Source organism: Xenopus laevis, chromosome 1S, assembly GCF_017654675.1.
Source record: "Xenopus laevis strain J_2021 chromosome 1S, Xenopus_laevis_v10.1, whole genome shotgun sequence".
Taxonomy (NCBI): Eukaryota; Metazoa; Chordata; class Amphibia; order Anura; family Pipidae; genus Xenopus; species Xenopus laevis.
The window spans coordinates 151772656-151790519 of record NC_054372.1 but is presented as its reverse complement, the minus strand read 5'-3'; the positions used below and the strand labels follow the sequence as shown (position 1 = coordinate 151790519).

General features: G+C 40.2%; 1 protein-coding gene across 1 annotated transcript; it reads right to left on the bottom strand.

Annotated features, from left to right (window-relative positions):
• Positions 1–43: 43 nt before the first annotated feature.
• erp29.S (endoplasmic reticulum protein 29 S homeolog) lies at positions 44–16092 on the bottom strand. Its single transcript, XM_018244222.2, has 3 exons — positions 15912–16092; positions 8440–8578; positions 44–1141 (listed from the first exon to the last, which is right to left on the bottom strand). The coding sequence occupies exons 1-3, from the start codon at positions 16053–16055 to the stop codon at positions 639–641; spliced, it is 786 nt and encodes a 261-aa protein (XP_018099711.1). The 5' UTR covers positions 16056–16092; the 3' UTR covers positions 44–638.
• Positions 16093–17864: the final 1772 nt, after the last annotated feature.

The following is a 17864-nucleotide window of genomic DNA, read 5'->3' as shown; positions in this document are numbered from 1 at the left end:
ACCCTTTGTGTTTCACCCACAAAAGATCCTGAAAACCTAAGAGTCTGCACCACTTTTATTTTATTGCTTTATTGGTTGATTTATGGATAAATACAAATATAGGATTAGCATTTTCACATCCAGAAACAGAAAGCATGCATTTTTCTAAAAAAAAAAAAAAAAAAAAAAAAAAAACAATCCCATTAAATAAACGTACTGGGTTGGCATACCTCCCAACATTTTGGAAATTGAAAGAGGGACAAAAAAAAAAAAACTGCAGATCGCAGCGAAAATATTTCACCATTATTATTAACATGTATTTATGTAGCGCCAACATATTTTACAGCACTGTACCACGCCCATTTTTGTGGCCACACCCCTAATTACCATGTACATTTTACAAAATTTGGCAGATTATCTTAAATTGCCACAATTGTTTCTTTGCTTTTCTTAAATGCAAGGGAAAACACTGGTACAAAGAATACGGCACATGCAGGCAAAATGCCCATAATCCTGAACTAAACGGTTTTGGCTTCAGAACATGAGGAGCACACAGTTGGAAACAAATGTTTGCAGTTTTGCATTATTTTTGGGTTATAAGACAAATGTTTTTAGAATTTCCCACCCATAAAATAAACATGGAAGAATCTGGTCATTGTTCAGAGCTCTTCTTTTTCTGTGTTTTTGACCTGGAAGCTGCTGAGGATATTAAGCCTTTTCTGGAGATCTTCCTTCTTGGATTGGCTCATTTGGTTCTTCTCTATGAGTTTTGTTATTCGTTCATATTCGTTGTGGGCAAAGTTATGTCCTAGATCTGTGATTTTACTCATGATCTTGATGTACTGCTTGGCTGAATGTTCCAATGGCTCTCCAACTTCTGCCACCAAGGCCTGTGCCCTGGTCAACAAATGATTCAATTCTTTTTTTTCAGTGGCCAATAAGAATTCTCCAGCCAAGGCATCATATTGTTCTATGCAACCTGGCATTCCTAAATACACCCCCTGAGTTTTCAGCCAAAGCTGGATTGCGCTGGTCTTTATAGGACCTACATAGGCAACAGGATTTGCAATATCCCCATTCACAAACAAAAAATAATATGGGAATTTTTCCTTATCCAAGTTGAATTTTTCAGACAGCTCCAGATTAAGTTTATCTCCATAATCTGTAATGACAGAAGTTTATCATCAAATTTAGTTAACATATTGACTCTTTAATATTACTGCCCACCCACTAAGCATTAAGTTGTTATGCGTCCAAATTCTCGCCGTTAAATGAATTCTTTGTGCTTAAAGGGATACTGTCATGGAAAAAAAATGTTTTCAAAATGAATCAGTTAATAGTGCTGCTCCAGCAGAATTCTGCACTGAAATCCATTTCTCAAAAGAGCAGACAGATTTTTTTATATTCAATTTTGAAATCTGACATGAGGCTAGACATATTGTCAATTTCCCAGCTGCCCCAAGTCATGTGACTTGTCCTCTGATAAACTTCAATCACTCTTTACTGCAAGTTGGAGTGATATCACCCCCCCTTCCCCCCCCCAGCAGCCAAACAAAAGAACAATGGGAAGGTAACCAGATAGCAGCTCCCTAACACAAGATAACAGCTGCCTGGTAGATCTAAGAACAACACTCAATAGTAAAAACCCATGTCCCACTGAGACACATTCAGTTACATTGAGAAGGAAAAACTGCAGCCTGCCAGAAAGCATTTCTCTCCTAAAGTGCAGGCACAAGTCACATGACTGGGGGCAGCTGGGAAATTGACAAAATGTCTAGCCCCATGTCAGATTTCAAAATTGAATATAAAAAAAAAATCTGTTTGCTCTTTGAGAAATGGATTTCAATGCAGAATTCTGGTGGAGTAGCACTATTAACTGATGCGTTTTGAAAAAAACATGTTTTCCCATGACAGGATCCCTTAAAACTTCGAATTATTCCAAAACTGGAATGTTCAATATTTATTAGGAGCAAAAAATGTGAAAACCTTGACTGTAAACAGTCGACATATAAAAGATTGTGAATTCATGGAGACGTCTATGCAATATGTAAGTGATTTTTTTTTTTTTGAAATGACTAAGAATTTCACTCAAGGTTTTTAGATTCAAAATTTGTAATATATAAGCAAACATTCGATTTTGGGTTTATTCAAATTAAAATAAAACTCTAAGGGATAGATGTATCAACGTGTGAAATTAGAGAGCACCACAGAAAAAAGGACACACTACAGAAGTGTACCGTATTTATCAGTGGGTGAAAGTTAAGAGTTCACCAATATTGCTGTAATCAAAATGGCGCATGTGCTATAGCCCTTAGACACAATAAGGGGGTTATTTACTAAACTTCAAATTTATCTGGCATGGCTTTTTGGGGCAAAAACTCAAATTTTTCATGGAAATTTTTTTTTTCTTCAAGATTTATTATACCCCGATTATCAGAAAATCCGCCATCTCAGACCTGTCGAGGTAATGTATATATCAATATCCCAATTAGAAATTATTGTGGTTTGCACTTGGTTTAGCCCGATGATTCTGATTTTATCCAGTTTTTTCTTGATCCGATTAATTTGAGTTATTTTATGAATAAGTAAGGCAAAATCAGGGATGGGTGTTTGATTGAGATTTTTTTATTGAAACAATGAGATAAAATCAAGTTTTAGTAAATAACCCCCTTAGTGTTCCCACCACTGTTAGGGTAAGGGCACACCTGGAGATTCGGGGAGATTTAGTCACCCGGCGACTAATCGCCTCTTCTTTGGGGCGACTAATCTCCCCAAACTGCTTCACAATGTCTTCCTTCTGCTTCAATGAAAAAACGCCTGCGCCAATGCACTCGCGGCACTTTGATTTCCGAAGTCACCCGAAGTTTACTCGTGAGGAAACATTCCCCCATAATCTCCAGTCCTTTCCCTCCTCATTTTCCAAATGTTTAGCGAAGGTCAATGTACGGCAGTAGTCCTCTATCAATAGTTTTTTCAACTCCCCTTCCTCCTCTTTAGCACTCAATAAACATTTATTAACTTGGACTCTCTTTACAAGCTTTTTCAAGCTCAGTGTCAGGCTGTCTCCTTCTGTAAACAGATTGCTTTCCAGCTTTGCCTTCCCCCTACCCTTGTTTATCAGGTATTGCCAAGCTCCCTCCCAAATTCTAGCCTTTCACCAGTGCTCTCACAGCCCTCTTATTGCTGTGTTGCTGGAAAAAGAGGTGGTTTATACTAAAATTTCTACATAGGGCTATTATATCACCAACTTATGTACGCCGTGGGAAAAAAAAAACACAGATACCCCAACGGTACTTGCACAGCCCAGTAAGGATCAATTCTTTGGGAGGTTAAGAAATAGAAGGTTTTTCTGATTTCTTCTGCAGATGAAAGGCAAAGGAATGCAAGCAATGAGATCCAATTCAACAGACCGTGGGAAGGATGAGTGAAGGGAAGCACTGAACAAAAGAATAACACCCCCCCCCCTTCTAACACTTATAAAGGTTTCACCTCAGAGTTCCATGGCTTTACATAGCATGTGGCCTCTTGCTTTTATATGGTCATGTATCAACTCATTGGGGCAAATTCACTAAAGGGCAAAGTGGCGTCGCTAGCAAAAATTCGGCAGAAATCCAATCCGCAGGGACATTGCCAATTTACTAACAGGCGTAGAGGCAATTTGCTAGTGAGAGAGTATATCGCTAAAGAAGTTTCACGCCCTTACTCCAGGCTTATTTTCGCTCCTGTGAACTATCGCCTGAGTTTCTTTCCCCAGACTGGCAAACTGATAAGATGAAGCTACATCCTCCTCAATCTTCTGTCCATGACATCATATCCTGTATGCTGCTGGCGTTTTTTCATATTTTAAAGTGTGATTGTGTTTAAAAGTTGTAACTGTTAAACATTTTTGGTTTTATATTTTTTTTAAACCATTTGAGGGGCATGCCACATTTGTTTTAGGGTGGGCTCATGTCTAGGACATTAGATCTCTTTTGTCTTTATTTTGATTCCTTGGAAATTTTTAATAAGTGGCCACTTCAAGCATTTGCACCAACATCTCTAATAAAGACCTAAGCGTAAGTGTACGAAATTTCATTAGGCAAAAATGAACGCTATGAAATGCTTGCGCTGACAAATTTACTCAAGCAAAACTTCGCCAGCGTTCAGATGCAGAGACGTAACTTCTCATTTTGATGAATTAGCGTATGCACTGTGAATTAATGTCTGGTAAAGAGGCGCAAAGTGTGGAGAAGCCTTCCCAGGTGAAAATACGCCCTTTAGTGAATTTTCACCATTGACTAAATGAGGTTAATTGAAAATAAGGACTACAATTTCAAACAAATGGCCAACTTCATGGGAATCAATCCTGAGAGATTTGTCATTCTCCAGAACAACTGGCAAAGTCTGGAATGGCTGCTTAAAGGGGAAGGAAACCTAGTCGGCGCAAAGCAGTCCAGGGAGTTCACAGACGACATCTTCTTCCACGCAATCTTCTTCCTGCTGTGAACGGCGTTTTGGCGCATGCGCAGTAGGATCATTTCGCCGATACGGATCTACTGCGCATGCACAGTAGATCGTACCGGCGAAATGATCCTACTGCGCATGCGCCGTTCACAGCAGGAAGAAGATCGCGTGGATGAAGATGACGTCTGTGAACTCCCTGGACTGGACCTGCGCAGAAGGGTAAGTAACAAGTTAGGGGCATTTGCCCAGCGGGACGGGTAGGCCAGGGGGGAGGAGGGAGGGTGGGCAACAAACGGGTGGGGGGGTTTGCGCCGACTAGGTTTCCTTCCCCTTTAAGCCATTTCCCTTACACTGGTGTCTGATATGCCATGTATGCCATGCAAGCCCTTTGTATTCTGCTTGGTATGGGACTACAATGTATAAAAGTCATGCTGTGGCATCCAAATCCCTTCCCCCCAAGCAACAGACAGACAAGCAACTACCACTGGGCATTATGGCACTCACAGGCAGAGGAAATGATGTCTCATGACAACCCAAGGAGCAGACTTCCCCCATGGTGTTATGCTAAGCAGTCACTTGAAACCTACAGTATGTACAAATTTATTTATTTAACTATTTTACCTTCCTGCCTAATCCCCCCTTACCTACCCCCCACCAAGAAATTCCTCTACTCTCTCCATCTGATAATGTATCAGTGACACAAACCAGGACATCAGGACATGTCTGGAATACTGGTTTTAGGGCAGGGGCACACGGGCAGATTCGGGGAGATTTCGTCGCCTGGCGACTAATCGCCTCTTCTGCGGGGCGACAATCTCCCCGTACTGCCTTCCGCCTGCAAAAATGAAAATCGTCTGCGCCAATGCACTCGCAGCGTTTCAATTTCCGAAGTCGCCCAAAGTTTCCTCGTGAGGCAACTTCGGACAACTTTGGAAATCGAAGCACCGTGAGTGCCATTGCGCTGGAATTTTTTCATTATAGCAGGCGGAAGGCAGTCCGGGGAGATTGTCGCCCCGCAGAAGAGGCGACTAAACCTTACCGAATCTGCCCGTGTGCCCCTGCCCTAACACAGACACACAATATCATCTGCAGTTATTTTCGGTGGTTTCTTACAATGCTGCCCCTTTAATAATAAATTCAAATACCGTAATGCACTTTTGGAGAATACCTTAATAATAAAACAGATGCAAGGCCACATTTATTATATTGAAGCTAATATAGTATAATAGCATATGCCCATACTGATACTGTGTGCTGTAATAACACTTTCTGAAACCAACTGAACTAAAAAGAAAAAAAGTTTTTGGAAGATAAAGAACCCCTTTAAAAGATTTTAGTGGGGGAATTTGGGATTAAATACAGGAAAAACAAAACAATTATCAATTCAATGCTGTTTCTGCCATGAGGCACTTTCGCACTCCTGGTATGGTGTGCCATTAGCCTAATAGATAAAAATCCTGTTTTTGTACTGGGAAATAATAAAACTGTCCTGTCTGCCCCCTCTCCCACCATTGCAGATTAAGAAGCAACTCTGGACATTTAAATACTTTAATATATATGGATTTTTTTAAAGACCATTAACATTATAAAATAATGTTTACTTTTACATTTAGCGTCTGTTTCTGTTGATCCTACAAATAATCTATTTCTTGCCAACAAATGTCCTATTTTTTGAGGTTTATAATTTTGTATTCTATACTTCTGTAGAGATCAGTGAATGTATTTGACCTTTATCTTCCTATGTCAGAAATAAAATGAATATATTCTACACGAGTGCCTTTTGACTTATTCAGCTTGAATGGCTACCGCCATGACTACAGAGTAGCTTGTTTGTATAAACTACAGTAGTGCTTCTAAAGCAAGCACACATGTTCCCAGCGCAAGGTAGGGGCGTTGATACAGAGGGCACTTTTGCCTGGTGGAACCTCTCCCATGGGCGATAATGCACAGACAATATCTGCCCCTTCAGATTTGTTGGAATTGCAGCATGTAAAACACATTACATACATCAACTCTGGGTAATAATCCAAAAATTAGTGATTTTTGTAATGTCTTTTACATGTAGCAATTGCAACAAATGTGAAGGGGCAGATATTGTAGGGCTCTTCATCCTCGTGGAAGAGGAAATTTCCCCAGAGCGATAAAGCAATTTTTTGGGCTACAACCTCTTATAGTGGTGCTTGAAAGTTTTGAACCCATTTTCTACATTTTTATAGGAATCTGACCTAAAACATCATCTGATTTTGAAACAAGTCCTAAAGTAGATGAAAAAAAATATTCAATTACATATCTGTGTGTGGCAAAAGTAAGTGAATCCTTAGGATTATCATATAATTTTAAATTGAAATCAGTCTGGTGTTTTAAGTCAATGGGATGACAATCAGATGTGAATGAGACCCTATTTTATTAAAAAAAATGGGGAAAGCCTGATCACACATACAACACATTTGTGGATGTGTATTATGGATCAAACATAATATGAGGAACTCTGAAAAACAATTGTTGGTGCCCAGAAAGCTGAAAATTGTTACAAGACTATCTCTAAAGAGTTTGGATTCCACCAATCGTCAGACATATTGTGCATAAAAGGAAATAATTCAAGACTGTTGTTACCCTACACAGAAGTGTTTGACCAACTGCAAGGTGTGTAATAGTCGGAGAGGTTACAAAGAAATCCAGGGTAACTTCTAAGCAACTGAAGGCCTGTCTCACATTGGTGAATGTTGATATTCATAAATCCAGGAGAACACTGAACAGCAATGGTGTGTATTGCAGGGTAGCAAGGAGAAAGTCACTGCTCTCCCCCACAAATGTTGCTGACCGTCTACATTTGCTAAAGATCATGGTGACAAACCAGAAGGATATTGTAAAACTGTTTTGTGGACGGATGAAGCCTAAACAGAACTTTTGACTTAAATTAGGAATGAAAAATGCTGCATTACAGCATGAGAACCTTATACCAACTGTGAAACATGGTGGTTGGATTGTTATAGTTTTGGCCTGTTTTGCTGCATCTGGGCCTGTTCCATCACTGATGGAACAATGAATTCTAAACTATACCAGAGAATTCTAAAAGGTAATGTCAAGACATCTTTCTGTGAACTGAATCTCAAGAGAAACTGGTCATGCAGCAAGACAACAATCCTAAACATACAAGTTATACAAAGAATAGTTAAAGAAGAATAAAGTGAATGTTCTGGAATGGCCAAGTTAAAGTCCTAACCTTATTCCAGTTGAAATGTTGAGGAAAGACCTAAAGCAAGTGGTTCATGTGAGGAAACCCACCAACATCCAAGAGCTAAAGCTGTTCAGAGTAATGGGCTAAAATTCCTCTAATGTCAATGTGCAGGAATGATCAACAGTTACCACAAACGTTTAATGCTGCACAAGGGAGTCCCTCCAAATACTGAGCGAAAATAAATGAATACTGATTCAATTACTTTTACCATAAGTAGATATGTTGGATCATTTCTTTTCAATAAATACATGACCAAATAAGACAATTTGTGTTTCATTTGTTTAACTAAGTTTTCTTCATTTATGTATGCATATTTTTATTTGTATAGCGCTTCTTGAGGGCAAAGCAATGTACAGCAGAAATCATCTACTTTTAGAACTTGTTTGACCTAAAACATCATCTGATTTTCATATTCATATAAAAATATAGAAAACTTTCAAGGGTTCACAAACTTTCAAGCACCACTGTATTTCAACAACCAAGTCACTATGGAACACGGGAATCTCTAGGTGATGTGTGCATACATCCATCTTGCTTAAAAATCTTGAATTGGGTGCAGAGCAGTCAAAACCTTGTGTCAGAGGTTAAGTATAATACTGTAGAAAAAAGTGATAGCAAGGCAAGCTTGATAAAGGGTGATACAAACCCCGAAACTTTGCCTGTATGTGATCTAACCTTTTGCTTCTTCTATACTATGAAACACTGTAAGTCAGGCTGCTTATCTTTAAGGCACAACAGCTCAGTGATGAGCACTAGAAGTACATATTAGCAGTAGTTACCTGATATTCCTACATGAGCCACAAGAAGGTCTTTACTTGAAGATGAACTTTTGGCCAACTGTTTGAACTCGTCTTGTTGAACTCCATATGGATATTGAGTGTCAAACTTTACCAGCACAAACGGACTCTTTGAAATGACCTGCGTATTAAAGAAAAAAAGGAAATTATTGAGTAATGGTGCGTATACTCCCATGAATGCCTGTCAGGACATTACTATATACATGCAACAAGCAACAACAAAGACTTAGTTCCACAAACCTATATCAGCAATAAAATTCCTTCACATTTATTGTTTATAATTTGTAAGCAATTACTATGTACTATAATACCGTTTAATGGTATCTCACTCAGTTGATAACAGGATCAAAAAAAACAAACAAATTATCTTTTACTTTATTCAAAAATAGGACAAGCACACTGGGCTGTGAATAAATCCAATTTTGCACAATATTACACTGTACTGTTATTTTCCCTGGCTGTATTATTATTTTACCACAAGAAATGTTTAGCATTGTGTAGTAGTGCTATATAAATTATAATATACATACACAGAAACATACATAATATAGCTCTCATACAGTAACAGAATGTGTTTTTTAATATTTTCTTCTTTCTGCCCACAGTAAATTCTAGGGATGCACCGAATCCAGGATTCGGTTCTGGATTCAGCCAGGATTCGGCCGAATCCTTCTGCCAGGCTGAACCAAATACTAATTTGCATATGCAAATTAGGGGCGGGGAGGGAAACTGTGTGACTTTTTGTTACAAAACAAGGAAGTAAAAAATGTTTTTCCATTCCCACCACAACTTATCTGTGTTCCTATAACGAATGGTGTCTATCATAGTTACATAGTTACATAGTTACATAGTTAAATTGGGTTGAAAAAAGACAAAGTCCATCAAGTTCAACCCCTCCAAATGAAAACCCAGCATCCATACACACACCCCTCCCTACTTTTAATTAAAATTCTATATACCCATACCTATACTAACTATAGAGTTTAGTATCACAATAGCCTTTAATATTATGTCTGTCCAAAAAATCATCCAAGCCATTCTTATAGGCATTAACTGAATCAGCCATCACAACATCACCCGGCAGTGCATTCCACAACCTCACTGTCCTGACTGTGAAGAACCCTCTACGTTGCTTCAAATGAAAGTTCTTTTCTTCTAGTCTAAAGGGGTGGCCTCTGGTACGGTGATCCACTTTATGGGTAAAAAGGTCCCCTGCCATTTGTCTATAATGTCCTCTAATGTACTTGTAAAGTGTAATCATGTCCCCTCGCAAGCGCCTTTTTTCCAGAGAAAACAACCCCAACCTTGACAGTCTACCCTCATAATTTAAGTCTTCCGTCCCTCTAACCAATTTAGTTGCACGTCTCTGCACTCTCTCCAGCTCATTTATATCCCTCTTAAGGACTGGAGTCCAAAACTGAACTGCATACTCCAGATGAGGCCTTACCAGGGACCTATAAAGAGGCATAATTATGTTTTCATCCCTTGAGTTAATGCCCTTTTTTATGCAAGACAGAACTTTATTTGCTTTAGTAGCCACAGAATGACACTGCCCAGAATTAGACAACGTGTTATCTACAAAGACCCCTAGATCCTTTTCATTTAAGGAAACTCCCAACACATTGCCATTTAGTGTATAACTTGCATTTATATTATTTTTGCCAAAGTGCATAACCTTGCATTTATCAACATTGAACCTCATTTTCCAGTTTGCTGCCCAGTTTTCCAGTTTAGACAGATCACTTTGCAAAGTGGCAGCATCCTGCATGGAACCTATAGTTCTGCACAATTTAGTATCATCTGCAAAAATAGAAACAGTACTTTCAATGCCCACCTCCAGGTCATTAATAAACAAGTTGAAAAGCAAGGGACCTAGTACAGAGCCCTGTGGTACTCCACTAACAACACTGGTCCAATTAGAAAATGTTCCATTTACCACCACTCTTTGTAGTCTATCTTTTAGCCAGTTCGCTATCCAGGTACAAATACTATGTTCCAGGCCAACATTCCTTAATTTAACCAGTAACCTTTTGTGTGGCACTGTATCAAATGCTTTAGCAAAGTCTAAGTAAATCACATCCACTGCCATCCCAGAATCGAGGTCTCTACTTACATTCTCGTAAAAAGAAATTAAGTTAGTCTGGCAAGATCTATTACGCATAAAACCATGCTGGCACAAACTCATAGTATTATGATTTGCTATGAAGTCCAGTATCTTATCCTTTATTAACCCTTCGAAAAGCTTTCCTAATACTGACGTCAGACTAACTGGCCTATAGTTTTGAGGCTGAGAACGGGATCCTTTTTTGAATAGAGGCACCACATTAGCAATTCGCCAGTCTCTTGGCACAATACCAGATCTCAATGAATCCTGAAAAATTAAGTAAAGAGGTTTGGCAATCACAGAGCTAAGCTCGCTAATTACCCTGGGATGAATACCATCTGGCCCTGGACCTTTGTTAATCTTAACCTGTTCAAGTCTCTTTTGAATTTCTTCTTGTGTGAACCATGCATCATTAGTTGTATTACTAGAATTGGGAGTGTTAAGAAGGAAACCTTCACTTACTGGTTCTTCATTTGTGTAAACAGATGAAAAATACGAGTTCAGAATCTGCGCTTTTATTTTGTTTTCATCAACCAGCTGATCCCCCTCTGATAGTAAGGGTCCCACCCCTTCCTGCTTCATTTTTTTACTATTGACATATTTAAAAAATAATTTGGGATTTTTTTTACTGCTTGCTGCAATATCCTTTTCTATAGCAATTTTAGCTTGCCTTATAGCTTCTTTGCATGATTTATTGGCCTCCTTGTACCTTATAAATGTTTCGGCTGTACCAGCTAACTTGAAAGCCTTAAAAGCACGTCTTTTCTTACCCACCTCAACACCAACGCTTCTATTGAACCAAAAAGGTTTTGCTTTGCAACGACGTTCCTTGCTTACAAGTGGAATATACTGACAAGTATATTTATTAAGCAGCATTTTAAAGACTTCCCATTTTTGTTCTGTGTTTAACCCTGTGAAAAGCATTTCCCACTTAATATGTTGCAGAGATGCCCTTATACTGTCAAAGTTTGCACGTCTGAAATTTAGTGTTTTAGTTACTCCCTTATAGAATTGCTTCTGCAACAGAATCTCAAAGGAGACCATGTTATGATCACTATTCCCTAAATGCTCACCCACACAAATGTTAGAGATGAGTTCAGTATTGTTAGTTATTACAAGGTCCAAAAGAGAGTTATTCCTAGTAGGTTCTTGAACGAGCTGGAATAAAAAGTTGTCATTCAGCATATTTACAAACCTACTAGCTTTTTCTGTCTTAGCAACCCCATTACCCCAGTCAATGTCTGGATAATTGAAGTCACCCATAGCAACAACTTGACCCAGCTGTGAAGCCGCTTGTATCTGCAAGAGTAGCTGGGCTTCATACTCGACACTTATACGAGGTGGTTTATAGCATACACCAATGATAATTCTTTTTGATACCTTTTGCCCAGTCGAAATCTCTACCCAGAGTGATTCTACACCCTCACCAGTGCCAGCTATTTTTATTTCTTTAGCGCATGGCTTTAATTCAGGCTTTACATACAAACCCACTCCTCCACCCTTTTTAATCCCTCTGTCCCTCCTAAAAAGGGTGTAACCATTTAAATTCACAATCCAGTCACATGTTTCATCCCACCAGGTCTCAGTGATACCAATTATATCATAATTTTTAGAGCATGCAATTAATTCTAGGTCTCCCATTTTACCTGACAAACTCCGTGCATTTGCCAGCATACAGCGGAGGTTACTACTTTTACTTTTGAAATGTGCATTACTTAGTGAAGAATTATACGTTAAGTTAGTATTATTCTGTTTTCCTTGTAACAGAGGGACCTCCTTAGCTGGTAAACTGTATGCCCCCCTCACTCCTCCCCCATGACCCCTTACTAACCCCACTACCCCGTCTACACTAGCTTCCCCATAATCCTTTATCTCACCCACCCCCCTCTTGCCTAGTTTAAACACTCCTCCAACCTCTTAGCCATTCTTTCCCCTAGCACCGCGGACCCCCTTCCATTGAGGTGCAAACCGTCACGGCTATATAGGTTGTACCCCAACGAAAAGTCAGCCCAGTGCTCTAGGAACCCAAACCCTTCCTTCCTGCACCAAGACTTGAGCCACGCATTAAGCTCCCTAATCTCCCGCTGTTTTCCTAAACTTGCACGTGGCACAGGCAAAATTTCAGAAAAGATTACATTGGAAGACCTTTCCTTGATCTTAGAGCCTAGATCCCTGAAATCATTCTTTAAGGTCTTCCATCTACCATTTATTTTGTCGTTAGTACCGATATGCACTAAGACAGCTGGGTCGTGCCCAGCCCCACCCAATAATTTGTCTATCCGATCAACCACATGCCGAACCCTGGCACCAGGTAGACAGCAAACTGTTCGGTTGTAGCGATCCGTGAAAGAGGCAATCCCTAATTCTTAGCCATTGCACATGCTCCAGGTCACTGATCAGGGTTGCAGAAGAAGAAAATGGAAGAAGTACAGCCAATCATGTAATGCCTCACTTGTTTCATCACAAAGGGAGCACTGATACATTGTGACACTTATATTCCAAAGGATTCTAGGGTCCCAGTGTACCGTATTTGTGCTCAGTTGGTAAATCAGGTGTTTCAAGATATATTGTAGCCCATGGGATTTCCAGCTCTGCGATCAGACAGCAAAAATATTCTGTTAACTACTGAATGAAAAGCAACCTAATGAACACAAGCCGTGACCAATCCACGGCAAACAGAATGCTTTCCATGCAGTATTTGGATTGATGACAAGTGGAGAGGGGCATTTGGTCCACAGGCCAAAAAGTCTATCCAAGGTATTTTACTACCCTTCACTGATTTTTGGAGGGACTCACTAATTTTGTTGTTTTTCTATGGATATGCACCTGTGGACTTGGGTGAAATGTGAGTCCCTTGTACAAATGCTTTGTTCTACTATAATCCTATTTACTTGGTAGTGCCTCTATTGGTTTTTGGCACCAGCTGTTTTTTTTTGTTTTTGTTGTTTAATAAAATGACCAGATGTTTTGCCTCCCTTCTTATATTCAGGTTCATCACAAATTTCTTGGAGCAGCCAAGAGGCTGCACAAATTAGAACTCTTTGTGCCTCAAGTCATCTGAAATCATATTGGAAACATATTGACTCGTGTGTCTGAAAGATAGATTTATAGGGGCAAATTCACTAAGCGCCGAACGCTAGCGTTACTTCGCTAGCGTTTGGCATTTTCGTTACTGCGCAAATTCACTAACGAACGCTGGCGTAGTTTCGCTAGTGTTACTTCGCACCCTTACGCCTGGCGAAGTTTCGATAGCGACGTAACTACGCAAATTCACTAACGCGCGCAGTGTACTGAACGCTACCTTTTACGCTAGACTTCCTTCGCCACCTCAGACCAGGCAAAGCGCAATAGAGTAGATAGGGATTGCTTCAAAAAAAGTCAAAAATTTTTCTAAGTCCCAAAAAAAGTTGGCATGTTTTCTACATTATGGGTGATAGGCTGAAAAAGATCGAAAAAATTTTTGGGGCTCCCCTCCTTCCCCCCTACATTTCCTGACTCATGGCAACTTACCTAGACAGTGGGCACATGTGTAGGGCAAAATTAATTTTTTATTTGATGTTGTGAAGCTTTTCTAGCCATTTGTAGTGCTGATACGTATTCCTCCATTGAAATTTGAATTTGGCGCCGTATGTAAATTAGCCTTCGCTAGCGTAACTTCGCTTTACTTAGCGAAGCAACGCTAGCGCAACTTCGCAACCTTACGCTACCCCTGAGCGCAACTTCGGATTTTAGTGAATTTGCGAAGCGCTGGCGCTTGCGAAACTACTATAAAAAAAATATGGGATATGAAACACACGCTGGCTGAGCAATCTAAGGAGTTAGAATTCAGAAACAGTTTGTGCAGAGTGCAGCCTGTCACTCATTACTTTAGGGCAGAGACACATGTAGAGATCTGGGGAGATTAGTCAACGGCGACAAATTGCCTCTTCTACAGGCGACTAATCTCCCCAAACTGCTTTCCAGCCGGCTACAATCTAAATGGCTGGCGGGATGGCACAATATCTGCCAATATATTGCACATTTCAAATGTTTACATTTTTATTGTGTATTTTTAAGTGCCTTTTTGTGATATGTACTAGCTGGAGCCACATCGTCTTGTCTCACTGTGTATTCATATACTGCTGAGATGACAATAAAGTTTACTTCGACTTTGACTAGGAGAGCTTAGTTTTCCGAATTCGCCCGAAGTTGCATCACGAGGGAACTTCGGAAAACAAAGTGCTCCGAGTGCCATCCCACTGCCAATTTTGATTCTAGCCAGCTGGGAAGGCAGTTCGGGGAGATTAGTTGCCCGAAGAAGAGGCCGATTTGTTGCTGGCCGATTAAATCTGTCCGAATCTCCACGTGTGTCTCTGCCCTAAGAGTGCAGCGATTATTCTATGTCCTAACAAATTTCCATTCATAAACTTCCCGCCCCAGTATTGGACTATTTGTGCAATCTGACACTTGGGGGGTTATTTATTAAAGTCTGATTTTTTCTTATTGCCCTTTTAAAGGGGAAAAACTAATTTATTGTGGAAAAAAATAAACTCAATTTTTTGTTTTATTAAAACCCAGAGGGTGTTAAAAGTATGAATAAAAAAGTACTCCAACACACACCTGCCGAGTTCATGTAGAAGTCATTGGCAGATGTCCCGATTTGCTATGGAAAGAGTCGCAGTATTTGCTGTCAAATCCGAAAAAGTTTCGGTATTTGGGCATCAAATCGCTATTTGGATTTTTTTCACAATTCAAGAACAATACATTTTTGGGAAAATGTATTTTTAAATAAGGGGGGAAATCTGTGCAGATTTGGTCGGAATAGTTTTCAGAAAATTCAGTGAAATTTTCAGTTTTTGATAAATAACACCCTTGGTTTACATGATTGGTCAGGGTCAAGAGGGTAAGCCCCTGTTATTTTCTATTTGTTAGTGTTTATTAAGAAACTGGGTCTCAGCATTAACCTCTTCAGTACTGTAGTAAAAGTCAAAAATGCGTTAGGAAGAGTTTAGGAAAATGTCAAGCGTGATAGAAATGGCATGTGACTGTAACGGGAAACACCCCGTATCTGTACTGCGCCCTTTTTAACCACCAGATACATTATTTGTGTGTCAAATGTATACTCACACACATGTATGAACTTATATGTCATAGACAGTGGCAGGGTGCATTTCCCCTTTAAATAATAGAAATAATATAAGCATTTGTGGAGCAGCAGCAACATTAGTGACAATGACATTAGGACTGAGAGAGCTGCACACTTATCTATATTCTGTATATATTGTATATCAGGGAAGCAAGGCTCCACACCTAGTATAACGGGCCTGGGGAAACTGCAAGGGGATACATGTTGTTATGATTATAGTAGTACCTTGTAGAAGGTGATGTGGTCCAAGGCCAGAGATCCTATAGTGTGCATTGTCCAGCATCGCTGCATTAGGCAAGTGACCAGCAGCAGGGTAATAAATGCACTACTTGGTCTGTATCCCACCGCCGCACTCCATCCTCTCGCCATGACTAGAAGCAAGATCAAAGATCAGTGATAAAAGGCGGTGCGCAGGGATCACGTGGGCTGTCCGAACCTACTGTCTCACGTCTTTGTTAGACACGTGACTAAGCTTGGCACCTGTAGTGTTAAAGAGGCCCGGTACCCTGAGTGGGATTTTAATGTGGCTGTCGCTTTGGAAAATAAACACGCAGAGACTGTGCTGTTGTTTCATTCAACAAACGGACATTTATTTTTAGTAGAGGGTCAAATGATTGCCATTAGATGATCATATACGTGGTCGTTTATGACAATATTACTAGGTGAAAAAATATTCGTCATTTTTTTCTCAGGCCATCTTCCTCTACTATATTCATTGCTAATGCTTCCACACTAGTAGTTTTGCTTATGGTTCTTTTAAGTCATCGTGTGACAGTTATCCCTTGCTAGTGCACTAATGCCCAACTCCAAGGAAAGGGTTTATCACAGGGCGTGTTTATAATTCCTGACATACTAACAGGGGGGCCCTGGGCCTGCTGCCCCAGGCAGGTCCAGACTGAGAATTACATTAGGCCCTGGCATTTCAGGTACACAGAGGCCCAATCAGCCCACATAGAGGCCCAAACAGCCCCCACCAGCCCACCAAATACTGACTTTCTATGGCACCTTGCGGAGTTGTGGCATTAATAGCCACATGTGGGTGCGGACCTGGGCCTGACGGGGCCCATCGGTTTTTTTCCCGGTATGCCCCGCTGGCCCAGTCCGACCCTGCATACTAAATTATATTGAAAAAAAAAAACACACGTCTATCAAGTGCAACCTTTTAAGTCTTTATATAACCTGCCTAATTGCCAGTTAATCCAGAGGACGGCAAAAAAAACTCTCCATTTTGCCTCAGAAGGGGATATATTCCTTCCTGACTCCAAAATGGCAATCAAACTAGTCCCTGGATCAACTTGTACTATGAGCTATCTTCCATAACCCTGTATTCCCTCACTTGCTAAAAAGCCATCCAACCCCTTCTTAAAGCTATCTAATGTATCAGCCTGTACAACTGATTCAGGGAGAGAATTCCACATCTTCACAGCTCTCACTGTAAAAAAAACCCTTCCGAATATTTAGGCGGAACCTCTTTTCTTCTATTCGGAATGGGTGACCTCGTGTCAGCTGGAAAGACCTACTGGTAAATAAAGCATTAGAGAGATTATTATATGATCCCCTTATATATTTATACATAGTTATCATATTACCCCTTAAGCGCCTCTTCTCCAGCATGAACATCCCCAACTTGGCCAGTCTTTCCTCATAGCTAAGATTTTCCATACCTTTTACCAGCTTAATTGCCCTTCTCTGTACCCTCTCTAATACAATAATGTCCTGTTTGAGCGCTGGAATCCAAAACTGTACGGCATATTCTAGATGGGGCCTTACCAGTGCTCTGTACAGTGGAAAAGTGACCCACTCCTCCCACGAATCTATACCCCTTTTAAAGAAGGACCATAAAAATTAATATGGCTAAAAATGCTATATTTTATATACTGAACTTATTGCACCAGCCTAAAGTGTCATTTTCTCGATAGCAGTAATCATCCAGGACTTCAAACTTGTCACAGGGGGTCACCATCTTGGAAAGTGTCTGCGAATCTGCAGGACAGCAGATTCTGAATGAAATTTGGGGGATCATAGAAGATGGGGTTGGGTGTTGTTGGTCAGACGGAGCAAGTATACTCCTCCTCTGTTCCCAAATATTCCCTGTTATGGTACCACAGGCGTGCAGAAGCAGTGTAAGGAGTAGAGAGATGCAGGTACATGTTGGTGCAGGTCCTACCCTGGCAACAT